The sequence below is a fragment of the Mesoplodon mirus genome (assembly GCF_964341445.2).
Source record: "Mesoplodon mirus genome assembly, chromosome: 10".
NCBI classification, from domain to species: Eukaryota; Metazoa; Chordata; class Mammalia; order Artiodactyla; family Ziphiidae; genus Mesoplodon; species Mesoplodon mirus.
Genome location: NC_138986.1, coordinates 39,985,685 through 40,009,234, shown reverse-complemented (window position 1 = coordinate 40,009,234; position 23,550 = coordinate 39,985,685). Strand labels below are relative to the sequence as shown.

The following is a 23,550-nucleotide window of genomic DNA, read 5'->3' as shown; positions in this document are numbered from 1 at the left end:
TCTGCATCTATTGAGATGACCATATGGTTTTTATTCCTTAATTTGTTAATGTGGTGTGTCACACTGATTTAGGTATACTGAAGAATCCTTGCATCCCTGGGATAAATCCCACTTGATCATGGTGTATGATCCTTTTAATGTGCTGTTGGATTCTGTTTGCTAGTATTTTGTTCAGGATTTTTGCAACTATGTTCATCAGTGATATTGGTCTATAATTTTCTTTTTTTGTGATATCTTTTTCTGGTTTTGGTATCAGGCTGATGGTGGCTTCGTAGAATGAATTTGAGAGTGCTTCTCCCTCTGCAGTTTTTTAGAAGACTTTGAGAAGGATCAGTGTTAGCTCTTCTCTAAATGTTTGATAGAATTCTCCTGTGAAGCCATCTGGGAGGACCAATGTAATTTCTTATGAATAATGCTGCATCTTAATGAAACCTCTTTACTAAACTAGGTCCATCACTCAAAACATCCAGAAAATAGAATATTTTAAGATGGTTTCTATTTCTCTATTTATAATAACAATAGAAGCAGAATTACCTAAATGACCAGGTGATGTCATCTTTGGACAACTTGGTGAGTAATAGATAAGTTGGGTAAAAAGAACCAGCAGATCTGCAAGGGATACTGAATCTTCAAAAGGAAGGAAAAAAAAAAGTTATTTTCTAACATATGTTTACAATTTAGAAAAATTTTAACTAAGCTTCCATCCTCCTAATCTGAGGTTTCATAAAGACTGTGGTACAATTAGGGAGAAAGGGGCTATAATCCAAGATTATATCAGGAAGAATAAATTAGACATAGTAAGTTAAAAGATAACGAGGGTAAATCATGCAATAGGTGCTATGTGAAGGTGTAGTTTTACCACTTATGTTGAACCAATCATTTAATATAAACCTACCATAGGAAGATCTATGAATCTGATCAGGGCTGTCTCAGTTTATTCAATTAGGAGCAGTAAAATTCAGCTTAGCATGTTGGTCCAGCTAACTTACCTATATAGCACTGTACGATAGAGGTTAGCAAACCTTGACCAGATAGTGAATAGTGTAGACTTTGTGGCCAAACAGTCTGTCACAAAGATTCAGCTCTGCTCTTGATGCACTAAAGTAGCCATAGACAATTTGCAAATGAATGAGTGTGGCTATTTTCCAAAAAAATTTATGTATGCTGAAATTTGAATTTCATATATTTTTCCCCCATCACACATTAAGTTTTCCCAATAATTTAAGAATATACAAGCTAATCTTAGCTCAAAATCCATACAGAACAGTGTACCAGATTTGGTCTATGGGCTGTAGTTTACCAACACCTGCTATAGAAGCTTACATAAAAAATTTCTGGTGAAAGCACATGTGAATTAAAAGTGAATGCTGACCTATACTAAATACAGTAGGATAGATGTCTCAAAACTGAGTTTTGAGATGATCTGTGACATCTGATAGGCCAAAATGTTGCTGTCAAAAGTCAATTAAAAAAATATTAAATAAGTTGGATGACAGATATAAATTTAAGTTGAACACCTGAAACATCACAAATATACATTAATCTTTCTATTTCTGTAAAGTTCACAATATCCTATACAATGGCAGCTCTTTTCTTGCAAGTCATTTCTCTGCATGCCTATTATATGTAGAATTATATGGCAGTACCACATAAAAGTACATAAAACACTTTTTCTTAAGGAGTTCACAATTAACTTAACCATGGAGAAAAGGCTTAAGTAAAACAACTAGGAAACAGTATAAAATGTTCAAAATGAAGATACTTTATAACAGGAGTGGGAATCTATAGCCATCATATCCTAATTTTGTAAGGCCTGCAAGCTAAGAATGATTTTTCCATTTTTAAAAGGTGTGTAAAGCATGTCAGGGTCCTCAAAACCATTCCCAGATTCACTAGGAAGACTCACAGAATTAAACATACAGTAATACCCCCAGCTATGATTACAACAAAAGAATACAAAGTAAAATCAAAGGAAAAAGGCACATAGGGTGAAATCAAGAGCAAACCAGGTACAACTGTCCAAGCGTCCTCTCCCAAGGAATCACAGAGAATACACTTAATTCTTCCAACAACAAGTTGTGACAACACATGTGAAATGCTGTCTACCAAGGAAGCTCATTAGAGAGTCAATGTGCAAAGTTTTTTATTGGAGACTGATCATATACATAAGCACTCTCTGCCCAATACATACCAGGATTCCAGACACCCAGAAAGAAAGCAGGTTTTCAGCTTAAAACACATTGTTTGTATTAAGAGTGGTTCACTGTGCCTAAAATGTTATTAGTTCTGGCAACAGTGAAAAATCCAAGTTCCTAGATGCCAGCCAAAGTCCAGCCTTGCAAGCAGCCCTTTCTAAGGATAGTGGTCTCTGGCCTAATGCGTTAACTTTTTTGCACATGCATGCGTGTGCATATATACACACACAAAGAATATGCAACACAGACAGTATGTGGCCCAAAAAGCCCAAAATATTTATTATCTGGCACTTTACAGGCAAAGTTTGCTGATCTCTACTCTGTAATATATGCCTAGAATAGACAAAAGCTTTAAGGAAAGTAAGGAAGACAACTAACAGCATGTGAATTCTGAAGGAGAAAACTTTAAAAACGGGACTTAGGGTAACAATAATATAGTAATATATCATATGGTACAGGGCTTTGCAGTTTATAAAATACTATTCCCAAACCTCTTCTCTGTGATCATCTCAAATATTCCCTGAGTCCAGCACTGATATTCTATTTTTACAGATAAAGAAACAAATAGTTCAGTGATTTGCCCAAAGATCTCAGCTAGTTTTTAGGGGAACCAGAACTTAAACAAGGACTTCCAGTTCTGTATCCAGATTTGGATCATCCAGTATATCTAGGATTTTGAAGGTCAGAGAAAAAATAAGGAAAACATTAAAGACAGGGAAAATAAAATTATACATATAGGAAGAAGTACATACTGAAAAAAAAAAAAAAAAATAATACTTCAAGATATGTAAGCCTGTCAGCAGAACAAAAGGTATGTTGCTCAGTACCCTAGGAGAGACCAAGCCAAACCTCTAAATTTTAAAACTCCATAGCACAAATCTTACCATACTGAACATATTCATATCTAATTGCACTTACCTTTTCTATTCTTCAGCTTTATAGGAAATAGCTTTCTGCCTTGTGTATAGATCAATAATCTTCCTAAAAGGCACAGTGAGTGAATGAAATAAATATATTGTAATTCTTGTCCTGAGTAGTAGAAAGTTTTCTGCTTATTCCCTTTAAAGAAAAACAATTACATTTGTTTTAATGCCATTATATTTTACAGTACTTATTTCATTAAACAAGGCTGAATATTAAACAAGGTTGCAGTCTATAATGGAGACACTCGGTGTAAATTTTTTTTTAAATTCTTTACTGTTTCCCAAGATACTTTAACACACCTAAATCTGAAGAAAAGCATTCATAATAAAATTTATCAAACCGCAGAAAAGTACAACATGCATAGTGTCCATTCTAAAACAAACACAAGATTGTTAGTTATCTCTCATTATAAAGATACTTCAAGTTAAGGAAGAAAGGAATATAAAACATTACTTATTGTTTAATTCTACCAATTAAAAGCCAGTACTACAAACGATCATATTTATAACCATGTTTGCAAATGAAATTACAATCTCTAAAATACAGACTGCTTCTAACATATATCATTTATTCACTCATTCATCCATACATTCGAGATCTATTGAGTACCTCTTTTATTTAAGACCCTGAACTACTTGCTGGTGTCAAAAACCAAGAAGCAGCATGAAACTGGGCTTCCAATTCAGAGTACAGCAAACAGCCTGTTACGCACAGAGCATGGCGAGGACAAGTAGGAGAAACAAAAGACTAGAGAGTAGCTGCAGCAGATTACATAGGACTTAGCTGCAGAAAGAGTATGGGCTTTATTATAGAGGCAATTGGGATGATATTAAAGGGTTTCAAGCAGGAAAGGAATCAAACATGCATGTGGAAAACTGACTCTAATGGCAACATGGAAAGGTGAATGGAAGAAGGCCAAGGCTTAAAGTAAGACTCATTAGGAAAATCATGAACAAAAGCCTCCATAAGAAAAAAGAATGGAGAACAGCAGACAAATGTTTAAGGAACTGAAATCAATATGCCTTAACCAGAATTACATGCAGACCATGGAAAGATAAAAAAAATTCTCAAGTTCCTAACTCAAATATCTGTGTACATAGTAAATTCTTCTATTTAATTCTGAAGAAAAAATGTTTAGAAAGAGAATAGTGATTTCAGTCCTTGATATTTTAATATTGAAGTTCCCATGGAACTTCCAGACGGAATACTAAATATAATGAGTACATTGGTCTGGAATTCATGAAAGGAGTATAGACTTAAATATTTCAGAGTCATCACTTATATATATAAATATGTAATATTTGAAACCACGAGAGTGAATGGGCTCCCTCAAGAAAGAACAGGTAGACTAAGCTGAAAAAAAAATAAAAGGCAAAACTTTTGTGAGTACAGACATATAAAGAAAAGAGCCTTTCAAGTGACTAAGAAAAACTTATTAGATGAGAATGAGGAAATCAAAGAATGGTACTAGGAAGATGAGGGAAAGGGTCAAGAGAGGCGAATGCTATAAAATGAGGGCAAGAAAGAAGAGAAAGTTAATAATGGGAAGATCACTGAACCATAGAAATAAAAGCCTGATTTCCATGGTTAAGAAGTGAATAGGCGGTAAAGAAATGGGGCCTGGGTGTATATTAAACACTTGGAAGGCCTTTTCTCTTAAGGGAAGCAGAGAGATGTAAGGTACATATGAACTTGCTCAGTTTTTTATATGAAAGATATGAGTAGGTTTAGAGAATGCAAGGAAAGATACCAATAGAAGGGGAGACACAACAACAAATGAAGCAATGTCCTGGTTCTTTAAAAAAAAAAAAAAAAAAACACACACCAGATGGAAACAGAATCAAGAACAGTTGAATAGATCAATCTGGAATGGAAGGATTACTCTTCATTGTAGCCTGGAGAATGGAATACTGATAAGGGCATATAAATATGCATCTGTAGGTATAGTTGCAGGACATTTGGGGATTTCATAGCCAAAATGTTCCACTTTTCTCAGTAAAGTAGGATGCAAGGTTTCCTCGAGAGAAAAGTGGGCAGGAGCAAGGCAGTGGGTTTGATGGGCCTGGTGGAACACTGAAGAAAGAACATCTAAGTTGATTCCAAAGCAACACAAAGAGCCATGGAAGCTAGAGAAATACATCAGTGCACCATCAATTTAACATTACAATGCTCTCTGTTCAATTTCCTGAGGACCAGAGATGATCTAAAGTTGAGTAACTGCAGGAAGGAAACTCTGAGAGAGAAGAAAGCAAGAATTTTGAAAGAAATGTCAAAAGAATGCAGTGAAGCACCCAGAGGTCTTCACCAGATAGGGAAAAAATCAAAGCCATGAAGGGCTGGGAGAGTGGTAGAGGGAAAAAAAGCTAGATACAACATTTTAATACTAGATTAGAAAAATTTATGAATTTACAGATGATAGAATATATATATATCAACTTATATACCTTTTTTGTCTCTCGAAGTTCTGGCTTCTGTACTTTCTCCTCCACTACAAAACACTTATCTGTTGAAACCTGTTAATAATTGGTCTTTGACCATTTTTCTTGAGTTAAGAATTTACTCAGGGATAAAGAAAATTATAAGATATCTTCATATTCTCAAAGAACTTAATATTTGCTTAGAGAAGTGACATAAAATAGAATGATAAAAGACATCAAATTCACATGGCAAGTTGTGTGACGTAAGCAAAAGGACAATAAAAATTCACACTAGGCAAAGGAAGCTTCCTGAAAACAAAGTTTATTCTTTCATAAGATTTATATCAGTGTAGGGGATTATGGATAGTGGCAGCTGGAGTAGGAATAACAAAGTATACAGGCACTGGTATGCCTTCTAAGAGAAGATTCACTTTAATCAATAACTAGATATGAGATTGGATAGATATATTAAGACCAGATTATGAAATAACTAGGATATTTTAGCTCAGACTGAGGATAAGCAGAGAAGAATCACAGAGTGGGGTGAAGTGTCCAATAATAAAACAGTATTTTATAAAACAGAAACTTTCCTCCCACTAAAATGCATAAATGGCTGATATACTCATTCTTTCTTCCTCTAGTGTATTACTGCAGTATAACACACTAGGACATACACCGTGGTATGAACTGAAGAATTGCAGATGGTAAGATTCACTACAATAACATCAAATGTAGATCAGCTATAAAAAGTCATCATTATGGTATATCTTAAATTTGTGGAAAGTATTTTGTATTAGCAAAAGCAATCTAATTTATATTAAAAAATAAATTACTAAGCTATTTTTATTAACAAAATTTACCATTTTTAAAATGTAACAAAATATCATACTCACCACAAGGCTTTGAATGTCCAAAAACCTCATCAGCTTTCATGGTTTTACACAACTCAAAGTACTGAACACACTGCTGAACTGCTGTAGTTATCTAATAAAATAATAGCTTATTAATTCCAGAAGTTTAAGTCCACAAGTCCATGTATTAAAAGAAGTTAGTCAAGGCTGTAAAATATGCTGGGAAAATATTTAAGAAAAATATTCAGAAAATCTAGAATAGCACCTTTCCAGGCCATTAAAGCTCAGTCTCCCCAGTTACATTTTAACTATGGCATCATTCTGGGAAACACAGAAAATATTTGTAAACCAACAAACATAACATTGTCACAATGTTGGTGTCAAGGCAAAAATACAACTGTACTTTACATTTTATAGTGAAAGATGCAAAAATTATGGCCATGACTTTAAAAAGTATCTTGCCAATATCCCCAGTTCCCTTGCCTTTGAGTCTTTTCTTCCTACTTAGCCAGCAAAATGTGAACTGGATCTAGCCTTCATTTCTATCTTAGATACCAGAATTGCTAAAAACTATAAAAAAAAAAATCTCAATCCAAAGAACAGTCATAAAAAATGACCTCCAACTTCTGTACCCAGCGATTCTCTGATAGTCTTTATTCTACCTCCTTCTCACATTCTCCTCAAGCAGAGATTTCCGATCTTCTCCCTTTCTTCTGCACCTACATACTTCCTGTAGATGCCCTCTCATTCTAACTCTCAAATAAAATAGAGGCCACCAGTGAGACAAGGAGTGATAACTGTTAGATCTGGTAATAAGGAGGTTTCTGGTGACTTTGAAAAGATCAGTTTCAGGGGAGTTTGGGGAATAAAACTAACTATAATGAATAGGAACGGAAAAAGTAAAGGCAGCTAGTATAATTTTCATTTTCAAGAAGGCTGGTTGTAAAAGAAAAAAATGAGTAAAACATAGGGGTGGGATCTTAGAGTTAAGAATGAATTCTTCAGGTTGGAAGGATGTGGTCATGTTTAAGTAAATAGAATTGACTATGCAGGAGAGAAAGGATAATTGACAGAAAGGTGTCTAAGAGCAGGAGCAGCTAGGACCTAAGTGGAAGGAAGGGTTAAGCTTTAGATGGGAAAAAGATGGAGGTTGTGTGATTGAGGCAAGTTCATAATCATGGAATCAAGGAATTGATAGATTTCCTAGTCTCATTCACTCTTATGGCCTCAGTTTCATGCAAAAGAGTTAACATGGCAGGATTTCTATCATTAGAAAGGCCTGCTTACAAGATTGGTCCTTAACCAGCGTCTGGGAACTTGGATTTCAGGAGCTTCCCCCCATTCTAAGAACTGTACCCTAAACTGTACAAACAATGTGGTTTATGCTGAACATCTGTTTTCCTTCTGGGAATGTGGAATCCCTGGTATGTAGCAGGCAGAAGGTGCCAACATGATTAACCCCCAATTTAAAAAGAAAATGGGCACTGAGTCTCTAATGAGCTACCCTGGTAAACAACATTTCATATGAGCGGTCACAATTTGACACTGGAGAAATTAAGTGGAGTCCTGTGTGACCCCACTGGCAAAAAAGACTCTTGGAGGCTTATGCTTGGTATCTTCCAGACTTTACCCAATGCGCCTCTTCCCTACACCAGTTTTGCTTTGTATCTTTTTTCTGTAAGAAATCATATTTGGGAGTACAACTATGTGCTGACTCCTATAAGTCCTCCCAGCAAATCATCAAATCTTGGGGGTGGGCTTGGGGAACCCCCCCCTTCCATATCTATGTCTTATCTAGATCAAACTTTAGGATCCAGATCAATAAAATGAAACTTCCCCCCAGAAATCTGGATCTCAAACTCGATATGACCAAATCTACCAAATCTAAAGGTATAACCTTTCCCAACTTTCCTATTTTCTTCCTACTGTTACTTATCTCAATGAATGATAGACATTCAAATGAGTAAGTCCTCACCGAAACTCCTTTCAAAAAGCCAAGTCCTCTAAAACCTACATTCTAAATATAGTACTCCTGAGTCCACCCATTTATCCCAATACACTGTCATAGCCTTAATTCATGTTTCCATCATCTTTTGCTTGGATTACTGCAAAGCCTCTTAGGGGAGAAGTAAAAACTGTCTCCACCCAGCACCTTCAGCCCATTTTCCAAATTTTCCAAAGCCCTAATATGATATTACTTCAGTACATGAAAATCTATCAGTGGCTCACTAAACCTCCAGAATAAAGGCCAATCTCCTAAATTTGACAATAAGAACTTTTTAATGATCTAACACTAGTCTTGTTCCTCTTATCCTCCAGATGTTCCCCCTCCCCAGCCACACACACACACAGAGAAATACATCTACCTGTGTAAAAGTCTGTCACCAAAAGCCAGTTCAACATGTGACCAAATGACCAATTCATTAAAAGCAAATCCACTAAAAATCTCACCAGTCAATGCACACCAACAGAATTTGAAACACATTCAAAACTGAAATTAACAACAGACTCATTTTTATCTGCAAAAGGGAAAGGGCTGAAAATCCCCTTAAGTAGCTCTTTTCTATTTTTAATGGAATTATGAGGCCCTATCCTGCCTCATACATGAATGAAACAAACTGAGGTCAACTGGCACAGACCCAATTTAAAGCATCTAAGAACTTTTCAAAAAACATCATCCACTTAATATTAGCTTTCAGGGAACTGATTTTCAGGAAATTTCTCTAATACTAATTCATATTTCTCTTAGCAATCTATGTCCAGCCATATGAAATATGTGCAGTTTCCAAGTGTACTATGTGTTTTCCAATCCCTAAAGCCTTTAAACATGCTATTCCATGGCCCTGAAATATTTTCCCACCACTACCTTAACCACCACCCCTCTTTCCCAGAATAACACCTATTCATTAATAAAAAATTTCCCACTATCCTTGAAAATGAGCAATTGTTCTACAGATAAAAACCAGAACCATATTTCTATATAACCATGGTTAACACGTATCTAGAACAAGTTTAAAACCTTCTTAATCATGACATGTCAACAGATCTCAATGAACATACTTTTGTAAGCAAACCAATCAGTTAGCCCCTTTCTTCTAAAAGTCAGCCAACAACAGACACATTCCAGGAAATCTACAGTTGGCATGAACTCACTCTCACCTCTGAAAGCCCAACCTGAATTCCAAGTTTTCCCCAAAATTTTATATTAACAATCTGCTTTGCCCAATTAAGTAAGCAATAAACTCAGTTTTATGCATTGTTTCAGATACTGAACAGTGGTCTTAACCCTCAACGATTCTGGAGCTTACATTGAGATTACCTTGAGGATTCTCATTTGGCATCATTCCACGGGGTCCTCAAAGAAGGGTGTTCACTGGGTCCCAAGTCCCAAATTTTGATAATCCTTCAGATTTGTTACCACATGAGTCTGTCTCAACAATGATCTAAGCTTCAACTTGCTTCACTGAGTTCTCATTGCTAGATTTTATTTCCCTTGGATTTGTAATGAAATAAGTCTTTGTACAAAGTAGCCTTTTGTTTTGGAGGAGCACCATTTGGTCAATAGTTCTACTATTAACCTGCTTATTCTTCTGTGTTCATTTTGCTTTTGTTATTTGTAGACTCTGAACTCCTGTCTTCTTTTGGTTTAGCTTGCATCTACTGAATATATAAAGGAGTGTTCATAGGAAACAAAAGGAGGCATAGTCCAAAAAGTCTCTAATCCAGTCAACCCAATCCAAGCCAGCCCTGAGATGAGTGGCTACCAGCAATAAACTCATGCAAAGGCAACTGGTCAAACTGCCTTGGGACTTTGACAAAAATTTCATGAGGATACTCCCTGACTTGTCAATTCTTGAAAGAGGGGAATCAATGATCATCATGTCACCAATCACACAGCCCCTCCCTAGCTTCTGCTTAGTCAGAACCTGAGACACCATTCATAAGCACACACTTTTGCCCAAAAGTACAGGGATCTGTTTCACGTTTGTCATGAGTTTATCTAAGGTGTAACCTCCTTGACAGAACTACTTCCTAGATGAACTTACTCTTAAGATCCTAATTCTTACACATAAATTGGTAAATAGCAACAAAAAAATGACTTTGAAAAACTGCCATTATGGAGAACTTTTGACATGACAAATATACTTGAGAGGCTCTAAAGAATTAGAAGACAAAAGAACAAATAGCTTCTCTGAGAACTCAAAGTACTATCTCCAGGATAATCTTTCTCACTCTTTAGTTTACTTCCACTCAAACCTTCAAAAACCCATTCTTCCTTGCACTCATTTCTACTCACCTTTATCTTCACTATCCACTTAAACCCACTTCTGTTCCTTCTACTCGTTCCCATTACTTCTTACACGTGCTTTTATTTGAAAAGGGGTAACAATCACAGAAAAAGGTACATCTTAGAAGAGGGACAATAACATGATATAATACCCCCTTTAAACTGCAGGAGCAAAAAGCAGATCTAGGGCTTCCCTGGTGGCGCAGTGGTTGAGAGTCCGCCTGCCGATGCAGGGGACATGGGTTCGTGCCCCGGTCCAGGAAGATCCCACATGCCGCGGAGCGGCTGGGCCCGTGAGCCATGGCCACTGAGCCTGCGCATCCGGAGCCTGTGCTCCGCAACGGGAGAGGCCACAGCAGTGAGAGGCCCGCGTACCGCAAAAAAAAAAAAAAAAAAAAAAAAAGATCTACAGTAGGTAAATTTAAATATTAAAGAGTCAAGTTGAGGGTATAAAAAGCAATTATCCTAAACCTTAGGAAAGACAAATTTGCTGTAAAATTCAGGATTTTATTTCATACTTATTTTCCTGCACTAGGAAATATGTACCAGCCAGCTCACTTAACTGTTAACCCCTAAGATTGGCGAGGCAGGGTGGGGGCGGTGGGGGGTGGGGGGAGTATAAAAAACAGTAAGGTAGGGAGAATTTAAATAACCTAGCTGTCAATATTTTTTTTAAACGACTTTAAGAGGGCAAGAAAAATAGGAAACGTACTACATAATAAAGCCATTTCAGGGAATGACTTATTCCCTTAAGGGTAAACTGGACAAAAGATTCAAATTGTTAAAAATAAAAGAATAGTTATGCTGATAGCCAAAATGCTTTTCAATTAGTACAGATATTGCTTTAAAAAACTGATAGCACATACACAAATTATTTGTTGCCCAATGCTACCTACTGAAAATGTCATATGTGCCACAGACAGAACAAACTGCACAAAAGAGTAGCCACTAACCCATATTACTTTTAAATTTAAATTAATTAAAATTAAAGAATCAATTTAGGGACTTCCCTAGTGGCACAATCATAGAGAATATGTCTGCCAATGCAGGGGACATGGGTTTGAGCCCTGGCCTGGGAAGATCCCAGATCCCAAAGACAAATCCATGGAGTGGTCCAAAGTTCCCACTGCAGATATACAAATTTTTTTTTTTTTTTTAGATATACAAAATTTGATCTTCAATTCTGAAAGGAAAATGGGAACAAACACACATGGCATCCATTTCCCCCAATGTTTCTTTTCAAAAGTTGGGTTTACTTTTAAAATTATATATATATATACACACACACACACACACACACACACACCATTAAAAAAATCTCTTGATATTTTGGTAAATTTAGGAAAGCTTTAAGAGAAAATGAGGTTTAAGATGAAATCTCATGCAAGTTTGATTAATTATGAACATGAAATATTTGAACAAGTTGATAGAATATTGAAGTTGATAATAAAGTAACTATTTGTAGGCTAAGAATTGATTATAGTATAATTCACTTTTCAAATAAGGAATGGATTTTAAGAGTTAATCTACAAGAAACATTTGAAATACGTCCGCTAGGGCCTATGTCATACCAACAGTTATTTGTATGTCAAACCATAAGAGAAAAAAAATTGCTCTTGGTTTTTTCTCCTTTTTCTATTTTAGCAAGATCACTCTACGCTCATATGGCAGCAACAAATTTCCATTTAAAATGGGAATGAGAGAAATGTGGAAAGACTTTCAGTTTCTCTAAGGATTTTTAAATACCTATTACCTCTACAAATAAATTCCCATCCTAATATTCAACATCTCCCTCTTCTCCTTTCTGAAGCCTAATTCTCTTAATTCTCAAACACAAAACAATTATTATTCTCCTTTCTTCAATTTATGTTCTACTGCAGTCTTCCTAAAATTCACAGTTCGAGGAATCTTTCCCTTTACCTCACTCCTCAACTCAAGATTCTACCTAACTACATAGAACGTATTTATTATCTCAAAGTCATATTAGTATAACATTAATTTCACAATTTTCATGTTTGTCAATTAATTGCTAGACTTGCTGATTTCAGTTCCTTTCACAGTGCCCTAACATGTTGTTCTACTAATAGCAGTAAATGCAGAAAATTTTACTAATATATTTTACAGTATTGGTTTATATTTAGTGTAACTTGAATCAATTTTTGCAACTACAAAAGCATTTACTATTCTGAATTTTATCATGCAACTTTCAGTTAAAAGCATGGGTAAATTTTATAGAACAAACTCCCCTACAAACAACTGATCTGAATTAAACTATATGATAATATTGGGTTGGCCAAAAAGTTCAATTGGGTTTTTCCATAATGTTACAGAAAAACCCGAGCAAACTTTATGGCCAACCCAATACTTAATATGGCTTATCCCAAAATAGCTAGTTACCAGCCCAATTTACTATGAAGTTATATATTTCCTAACTGTTATCCTGACTGTATTTTAAGTCTCTACTTTTATCCTTTTATGTTCACAGAATGGTAGTTTAAAAGTCACATAAAAGGGGGACTGCTTCATTATCCGATGTTAATTAATCACTCAACTTTGCACATTCAAGTTATTACATCATATATCTTTTTGTGACAATATTTCTCAAGATAAGAACAGAAATATAGACTTACCAGAGATTTATATTTCTTTTCAATAAGTCTTAGTACTGCAGTTCTGCTATAATATGCATGCTAAAATTAGGAGTAAAATGGTATTTAATATTCAAGCTATACCATTCAAAATCTATTTTTCCTGCAATATTTCTTTAACATAAATTACACAATAGCTAGTTTAAATTATTGTAATCAGGGTAAAACATGTTTTTCTAAGTACAATGGATTATGAGCATAGCAGTCATAAGAAAGAAAATTATATTAAAAACTGGAGCATTTACTGACAGACCAATAGAAAACAATCTACCCCTCAGTTGTGTCCAGGTACCAAGCTAAATTACTTTAAAACCAAAAAAAAAAACATGTCTGACTACCAGTGTACGACAGAGCCTAAAGTAAAGATTAAGAAGTGAGGGCGAGGGGGGTCGGGGGAGGAATCACAACTCTCACAATGAAGAGGGTACTGTACTGTTTACACATGCAGAAATCTGCCAAGGCTGAAATGCTCTGAAGGGACAGTATCTTAATCATTCTCTGCCAGTCATATTTTAAAAATGATTCAAAGTGCCAAAAAACTCTCTCCTTAGAACATAGATGAGATTAAAATATGATTTTTATGCATTGTACAAAGGGGAAAATTTACATGAATATTACTTATGTTCGATATCATTAGCCTTCAATGTAGTTTATTTTACTTTAAAAAATTAAATAATAGTCTGTAAAGACTATCAAAATTCTGGGGAATAGAATTTAATTAAGTGGGGTTTGGGTTAATTGAGGGTTAATCAAAACCCTGTGTGTTTTAACCCTTGTAGCTTAAAATGTTTTAAAAAACCATTAATCTTTTTGTCAGGTTTAGTAAGAGAAACATATTGACTTACAATTAAATTACTGATCATGTTCTAAAACGAAAGCCTCATAGTACATCCCTTAGACCAGAGTTGACATACCACAACCCTCAGGCCAAATTCAGCTGCCCCCTGATATGGTAAACAATGTTTTATTGTAACATAGTCACATCCATTCATTTATATATTACCTATGGATGCTTCTGGGCTACTGAGAACTGAGTGGTTGCAACAGAAACAGGACAGCCCACAAAGCCAGAAATATTTACTGCCTGACCCTTTACATAAAGTTTGACAACTTCTGCCTTAGATGAGTGGAGGAGAATGTGATAAATTTTAATAATATTAGAACACACTTGGGGAGCTGATTTAATAATTTTCCACTGGTTAGTTTTCCTGTAATGTGCATCATTCTCTTAAGAATCAAGTGCTGACAATAAAAATGTTAAGTAAAAAAAAGTTAATTATAAACACTTTGAATATGATTTGTTAAAATTCACCTGTTTAGGTCTTTTTTAAAGCATACAACCACATAAAACAAAATCTTAATAGCTGTTATCCCTGTGTTATAGAATTAGAGAAATGTAATTTTATTTGTGCTTTTACATATTTTGTATATTGTCTACAATAGTGGTGTAATTTGATAATCAAAAAAAAGAAAAAGGTCAAATGCCAGATGTGAGGAACAAAGGGTTCAGGTAAAATTAAGTTGAACAAGCATTTATCAAACATATACTATATGTAGGCCAGGTAAGTGCTAAGCACCAAACAGAATTATGTTTTGGTTAACTGGGCATTATTATACAGTTTAGATAAAAGGCAAAAAAAAAAAAAAAAAAAGAAAGACATCAGCTAGATAATGTCCAAATCGTGCTAAGCAGTAAATGAACATGTTGCTGCTCTGCATGGTTTGCATGGCAAGTCATGGTCCCATTCCCATCCTTCCCCCCTGCAACAAATACAGGTTGAGAGGGACAAAGATGTAAGAACACAGGCCAACACAGCTATGACTACTGCCAGACACAGACCACTCTTATTCAACAGCAGAAGATGGAGGTAACAGTGTAAGAATCTTTTAATATTAGTTTCAGTTCTAAGATAGTGATCACCTCCACAGGAAGTCACCAGCATTCAGGCATTAGACACATTTTCCAAACTGCAATTTCATCAAGTGGCAAATGAAGAGATGTTTTCAGACATCTAAGCCAGAGAAAAGTGAGCATTGAACCCTTATGTTCTACCACATCTGCTTAAAAAATTCGTAGCTTTTAAACTAAGACATGATTTTGCATAGGTCATCAGTTTAATAGATTCAAATGAATTACCATTAAAATCCTTTTCTGACTCTGTCACCTAATAGGTAAACCATCTTGAGCAAGTTACTTCTCTATCCCTCAGTTGCTGCATCTGTAAAATGGGATAATACCACCACCTACATCATAGATTGTTATAAGAATTAAGTGAGTTAACACGTGTAAAAGTGATTAGAACTCTTGGCACACAGTAAACATTCAAACAGCAGCTATTCTTTGACACAATAGAGCAATACACCAAGAAAGGTAGTAAAACATTCTGTATTTCCTTACCATCCACTTTTTGAACCACACAGCCTTGGTATCAACCAATGCAAGAAAGTATATCGGATCCAAAATCTTTTGTGAGACAAGATGGCTTTGATCATGTTTAACTGATAATAAAGACAAAGTACTCTCCACAATTTCTTCCATATACCTTAAAGTTTGGGAAAGAAGTGATTTTTAGAATAAAACAAATGCTATATATACGTAATAGTGACATTTTATATTTATGGAATGATAAAGTAATAAGTAATCTTTAGAAACATAATTTTTTAATATTGCAGTAAATGGCAGGGATGAAATTCACCCAGTTTTCTCTGCTCTAAAAACTTATGTTCTACTTCAACACTGGCTGTCCAAATTTAACTTTCCTTTTTAGACCCACAGTTACTCTTATTAAACCTTATTATATACAACCTTATTAAACCTTATTATATACAACCTTATTAAAAATCTTAGAACTAAAAAACGGAAAAGTTTAAAGAACATTCAAGGAACTTGACCAAAGTAGCGAAGACCAGTAATGAAAGAACCTGAGGCTACAACAGCCTCTTACCTTGCTGTGATAATTAAATGGTACAAAATGGTACTTGCATAGAGCCATTCACATAGCTAAGTAAAAAACATGAAAGGCTAAAAAATAAACTAGTAAGCCTTTCCCAACCACATAAATCAGTTAAGACTGACTGTCTTACTCTCTTTGAAATGTATATGGACAGTAACACTCCTAATTTTATACTGGCATAAACTAGGGGGCTTACTTTTCTGGGTGTCGAATCCAGAAAGATGGAGCCTCTTTCTGATATTCATTTAGAAGACGAACCTATAAAACAGTGCATAACCGTTCTCAAGAAGTTAGAATTCTTAAATATAGAATTAAACAGAAATAAAAGCATATTATAGAAAATGTATACCTTTTTAAGTAAATGGATCACATTAGGATTAGTTATATCTATGCCAGTTGAAAGAGTAGGAATATGATTTTCTCTAGAAAGAAAGTGTAACTCCAAATATTTAGCTAAAAAGAAAATATAAAAATAAAGTTATTATGCCATTCATTTACAGTGCTTTCTGAAAGTTATTTCCTATCCATTTTCTTAAGTACAAACTTATAAGTTTTAAAAATGATATAATAAACATACCTAAGCTTTTATAAATTTCCTTGGTCATATGTAATGGTGAAAGTGTAAACATCTGTGCATAGAATTTTAAAATCCGGTCCTATGGAAATGAAACAAGATTTGTATCCAATATTCTTTCATCATCTATTTTTGTAAGAATCGTTTTCTACATAGTAAAAAACTTAATAAACACAAGACCATTCAAAAATTTCAGTAGAAATGTAACTAAAACGGCACATTCTTGTGTTGGTTGGCAAAAAGTAAAGTCAACCAAAACTAAGAGTCAATCTAATACAGCAGTATATTGTTGTAAAATCTGGTAATAACAGATACAGACATGGGGAGATGTGGTGAAGAAAGGAAACAATATAATTTGTTACAATTTGACACAATGTAAAGGAGTCAAACAAAGAAACAGGAGTACTAAATGTAAAACAAAACAAACAAAAATCCCCACTCCTTTCCAAATCCACTATTTGTTTTTGTTTTAATTGCTCACATAGGAAGATTAATTAGATTTTTAGGACTTCAATAATTTTGCCTATTCCAAATATTATATTCCAAAATTTTACCTTATTTACCAGTCAGAATGGCCATCATCAAAAAATCTAGAAACAATAAATGCTGGAGAGGGTGTGGAAAAAAGGGAACACTCTTGCACTGCTGGTGGGAATGTGAATTGGTACAGCCACTATGGAGAACGGTATGGAGGTTCCTTAAAAAACTACAAATAGAACTACCATATGACCCAGCAATCCCACTACTGGGCATATACCGAGAAAACCATAATTCAAAGAGTCATGTACCAAAATGTTCATAGCAGCCCTATTTACAATAGCCCAGAGATGGAAACAACCTAAGTGTCCATCATTGGATGAATGGGTAAAGAAGATGTGGCACATATATACAATGGAATATTACTCAACCATAAAAAGAAATGAAATTGAGCTATTTGTAATGAGGTGGATGGACCTAGAGTCTGTCATACAGAGTGAAGTAAGTCAGAAAGAGAAAGACAAATACTGTATGCTGACACATATATATGGAATTTAAGAAAAAAATGTCATGAAGAACATAGGGGTATGATAGGAATAAAGACACAGATCTACTAGAGAATGGACTTGAGGATATGGGAAGGGGGAAGGGTAAGCTGTGACAAAGCGAAAGAGTGGCATGGACATATATACACTCCCAAATGTAAGGTAGATAGCTAGTGGGAAGCAGCCGCATAGCACAGGGAGATCAGCTCGGTGCTTTGTGACCGCCTGGAGGGGTGGGATAGGGAGGGCGGGAGGGAGACGCAAAAGGGAGGGGATATGGGAACATATGTATAACTGATTAAATTTGCTAAAAAAAAAAAAAAAAAACAAAACGTAAAGTAGAAACTACCACAATGTAAATGAATTAAATGAGATAACAGATGTAATCAGTACCTGACACTCGTAGGTACCTAGAAATGACAGCTTATCATTTTAATTATACCAACTTTGATGGGCTTGATCCTAACAGTGAAATTCAGTTTCCCATTAAAAAAATAAAATTCCCTCAAATGATCTACTCTGAAGAAAAAAATAACCTTGACTATATCAAATATTAGATGAATACACTTACAAAAAATGGTTACCCAAGTGACTAAAAATATATTTCAATAACCCAAGAGGTTCGTACTGAACACAGGATATTAAATACTTTGGGAAGTTTTCATATTTGCAGCAATTGGTAAGTATTTGTCATACTTTTTGAACACTATAGGCTTCACTCAGTTACATGTAAGAGTCCTTTAGAGCAGCATTCCCCAACCTTTTTGGCACCAGGGACCAGTTTTGTGGAAGACAATTTTTCCACAGACAGGAGGGATACTTGGATATCCCTTTACAAGATAAAACAAAATGCATAAGCTAACACAGTCTATTATTTGGCAATGAAGTATGACACTGACCAACCATACTTTGAATCTAATCATGACATAGTAAGTTAATTCCTTTAAAAAAAAAAATCTTGACAATTCAAAAGCTGGAGCTGAAATTATATGTGTTACTATTAAATATTTGAGCTACTATTAAAGAAAATTATATTCCATTTGCTTCTAGAATAGTAGGAAAAAAATAGGAATTCTTAACACTTCTGTAAGCATTTCCTTACACTAAATACAGGATCAGGATCTGAAAGATACACTGTCAGTTTCTCACAGAGAGTGGTCCAATTTTCATAGTTCAGTACATCAGATGGAGGAGCTGAACATAATGTTTGCAAGGCTTCATATCTCACCTATAATTTTTTAAAAGAATTTTTATTAATACTCAGCCACCAAAATAATAGCAATTCTCCAAATATTTAACAAACATTGAAAGGCAGAGTCTGGATAACTGCTTTAAAAAGCCAGTTGAAAATCAGAGCCCCTTTTAAAAAACAATTCTTGATAATTCATTTTTTAAACTGTTAAGCAGAGAAACTAAATAGTGTTTTAATTTTTGCTTTACATAAAATAACCTAACTATATTAGAAGATTCTAGGTCACACGTCTAAGGGGAAGAGAAGAAGCGATGGTAGCCAAATCTGAATCACCAGAATAAGGTATTCCAGTGTCTCCTCCATAGACTTGCCTCACTTGAACAGACCCCCATAGGTGGTCCTACAGTTTGAGGACTCTAATTCTAAAACACTGCCCAGTTATGTCCCTGGTGAAGCATTCTCATTCTAGGATATATGAACAATTCTCACAAAATAATTAATTTGAACTTGTTTTTGCCGCTACACCATATTTTCTGACCTTCTAACCACTGAGATAGGGAAAAAAAAGTGATTCAGCAATGTGATGCAAAATTGAATTTCTGAATTTTCACAGAAATCTTATTAATCATTCTTCTCAGATTTCAATCAGAATTCACTCAAGACAGTATGACCCAAGGGACAGCAGTGGCAAATAGCTCTACTCCAACCATAAGTGGAGTAAAGCTTCTCCCCCACTCACTCTCCAACTAGTGAGTAATAACACACTGATTCCAACCCGTTCCTCAAAATTTGGTTGTTCCTCAGCTGAAATAACTGAAACCTAGTGAGGGGGAAAAAAAAATGAAGAGTCAAAGAGCTAAGACCTTAGGACACCAAGCACTCCGAATGTGTCAAGGTGTCAGTTTTCAGGGTGTCAAGTTTTAGGTGAAACAAATAGAATACACATGTTTAAAAATGTCTATATATTCATATGAAAAACTCAAATACAATTTTATTTGGGATAGGCATTAGGGGGACTATGAAGAGAGTTTAAAAACATTAAATTTCTCCTTTTCAGTTAATTTTTAGGACAAAACTCCATTAACAATTTACTATTTGCAGAAGTAGAACAAAGGTTTCTGAACAAGTATAGATTTCCAAATAATCCACTTAAACTAAAGACAATAATATTATTATCATATAAAGTCAGGTCCCATTGCCAATCTGTTGAAACATTTACTAAAACCTAGAAAATAAATCAGGATGTGAAATGCTGAGAGGAAAAAAAAATCATTGTGAGTAAATCATAGCTATTCACTTAATTTAAAATGAAAAGTTGAAGAAAAACAATGTATTTCAAAAACGAGACCAAATGGCAAGATATAACAGACGTCTGAGGTACTTCAAAAATCCTATCATTTTCTGTTTCAAGTGAAACAGACTGACTTTCAAATGAAATAAAACTTCATAGGGGCCTCCCTGGTGGCGCAGTGGTTGAGAGTCCGCCTGCCGATGCAGGGGATACGGGTTCGTGCCCCGGTCTGGGAGGATCCCATATGCCGCGGAGCGGCTGGGCCCGTGAGCCATGGCCGCTGAGCCTGTGCGTCCGGAGCCTGTGCTCTGCAACGGGAGAGGCCACAACAGTGAGAGGCCCGCGTACAGCAAAAAAAAAAAAAAGAAAAAAAAAAAACAACTTCATAAACAGTAATTTATACAATTATTACAATATAAAGAGGCTCAATTCAATAAAATTGCTTTTTAAAAATATTTTCTAATAAATGAACACGTGTCAAAGTTGCTCACGTTTTCCAGAAGTAGAAAGAGCATTAAATGAAGATTTTTTTCTTCAAAGAAATCACTAAAATATCACATACAAAGGAATAGTGAAGGAACAGTTTGGGAGAAACTGCTCATAAATTCATCCCTTGAAAATTGAAACTAGAAATAAAAATTTCCTCTTACAAACTGTGAGAACTCTCTAAGGAGAGCCTCTCTTGCTCTGTGACTTTTCATTTCAAGACTAGAAAGTCTAGCAGGGATATCAGTCTAGAACTGCCATGATATTAAAACACTATCTTCAAGAAATAATCCAGCTGCTACTAATTATAATTATATATATATACATATATATATACATATATATACATATATATATATGTATGTGTATATATATATATATATATATATATATATATATATCTGACTGAACTTGAGAGTTATCCTTTAAACTTACCTCTTTAGGTTGCCCAGGATCCAACTGGTCTAAAATTAACTGTAATTTTCCTTGACAAAATTTATAACGCTGTAACACAATTAACAGAATATTAATTCCTTCATTCATTTAGTAGACTTTTAGAAGTATTGTTATAAATGATTTTTCATATAACTCCAAGCACAAAACAAATTCTGAAACAAGAGAAGGGTATGACCTATTTTGATTTAGCGGCAAACTTAGAATTTTTGTATCCCAAGGCATTTAAATGAGAACTTAATGTCCCAGTAGGACAGTGCACTTTCATGTATATGAGGTTATCATTTGCTGAGCAATTGCAACATATAGAACATTATAAGACTCAAAAGATACAAAGCTAAAAATGTTTGGTACCCAGGAATCTGAGATGTATGAAACAAAGGTAAAACAACATAAACAAATAAGAAGGCACTGATGGTACCCTAAGCATAGCTATGATGCTGCTTGAACTTTTCTGTTCCTTTTCTTCCTTGTGCTTCTCCTTAAACTTTCTCCATGTCTCCTCTTAGGTGAAGAATTCCTAAAGTAAAAACTTCCATCTAGAAAAAAGTTTATAGTAGACCATAAGCTGTTTTAGAAAAGGAATCTTTTTCTTGCCAAAGCAATTTAAATAATACCTTAAATAACCACCTAAAAATAAAAGCTGCCATTATTATGTAACAAGCCTCATACCACCTCAATTCACAATGACTCTGGAGTATGAGAAATATGAAAACCAAGTCACCCAGCAATCAGAACTCAGATTCCCATCTTCATTAGAGACCCTCTTCTCTTCACTGTCTATACTCTCTTGAGATGTTCTCATCTAGTTCTTAAATACATCACAATGACTAAAATTTATCAGTCACTTCATCTCCAAGGTAACATATAATTATCCTTTCAACACTTCCCCTGGATGTTTAATAAGCACCTCAAACTTAACATATCCAAAATAAAATTCTTTATTTTTTTATTCCAAACCTGCTCCTCCCTCAAACTTCCCCATCTTGGTAAATAGTTCTACCATCCATCCATATTTTGTCTTAAGTCAAAAATAGGAGTCAATCTTGACTCCTTGCTTCTTCTCATTTCCTACATCCAATGCCATGACAACTCCCAAGTTTCACATATCATAACTACCCATTGCCACTTCACTGCTAAAACCTTAGTTGACACCATCATCAACTCTAGACTACTTAAATTCATCCTAACTGGTCTCCCTGCTTCTGCTCTTAATCTCATCCAACTCTACCCCATCATCCATTCTCTAGCAATAGACAAAGCTTCTCAAAATTATAGATCAAGTCTCTTTATCTCCCTTACTTCAACCCCACAAAAAGACTTCCCGCTTTACTCAGAATAAAATATAACAGTTTGACTTACACGATCTGGCCCCTGCCTATCTAACTTTCTCTCATACCACTCTGCCCTCTGCCATGTAGGTTTCAGTCATGCTGGCCTTTTTTCCCCCATCCCTGGAAGATGCCATGCCCACTGTAGCCTAAGAACCTTTGCCATTGCCATTCCTGCTGCCTGGCAATGCTATTCTTCTAGAGCTTTGCACGGCGGCCTTCCAATCACTTAGAATTTGGTCTTTTTCACTATAGTATCCTCAATACCTGAAACAGTGCTGGATACAGAGTTGGCACTCAATATACATTTGTTAAACTCGAGAATGATTCCATAGCCAGTCTTCCTACCATGTTACATTGTCTCTAACAATAGAGGGTACATATTGCCACTTGATGACAAACCCAAAACAGCCTGATATTTCAGATCCTTCAACATAAATTTTCTTAAAAAGCCTTAAAATGTCCTCAGTTTTACTCCTTTCTAAAGGTATATAGTTCACTGAGCATATACCCAGAGAAAACCATCATTCAAAAAGACACATGCACCCCAGTGTTCACTGCAGCACTATTCATAATAGCCAGGTCACGGAAGCAACCTAAATGCCCATCGACAGACGAACAGATAAAGAAGATGTGGTACATTTATACAATGGAATACTACTCAGCATAAAAAGGAACGAAACTGGGTCATTTGTAGAGATGTGGATGGACCTAGAGAATGTCATACAGAGTGAGGTAAGACAGAAAAAGAAAAACAAATATCATATATTAATGCATATATGTGGAATCTAGAAAAATGGTATAGATGAACCAGTTTGCAAGGCAGAAATAGAGACACAGATGTAGAGAACAAACGTATGGACACCAAGGGGGTAAAGTGGGGGTCGGGGAAGAGGAGGTGGTGGGATGAACTGAGAGATTAGG

General features: G+C 35.2%; 1 protein-coding gene across 1 annotated transcript in view; it reads right to left on the bottom strand.

Annotated features, from left to right (window-relative positions):
- TBC1D32 (TBC1 domain family member 32) overlaps positions 1–23,550 on the bottom strand; it is a 181,137-nt gene that overhangs the window by 131,576 nt on the left and 26,011 nt on the right. The window contains exons 5-14 of the mRNA XM_082633325.1: positions 21,278–21,346; positions 18,976–19,101; positions 16,855–16,933; positions 16,627–16,730; positions 16,474–16,535; positions 15,722–15,866; positions 13,306–13,365; positions 6,430–6,520; positions 3,114–3,254; positions 535–627 (exon numbers count right to left, since the gene is read on the bottom strand). Of these exons, the coding sequence (XP_082489451.1) occupies positions 535–627; positions 3,114–3,254; positions 6,430–6,520; positions 13,306–13,365; positions 15,722–15,866; positions 16,474–16,535; positions 16,627–16,730; positions 16,855–16,933; positions 18,976–19,101; positions 21,278–21,346 (970 nt within the window). The remainder of the gene's footprint in view (positions 1–534; positions 628–3,113; positions 3,255–6,429; positions 6,521–13,305; positions 13,366–15,721; positions 15,867–16,473; positions 16,536–16,626; positions 16,731–16,854; positions 16,934–18,975; positions 19,102–21,277; positions 21,347–23,550) is intronic.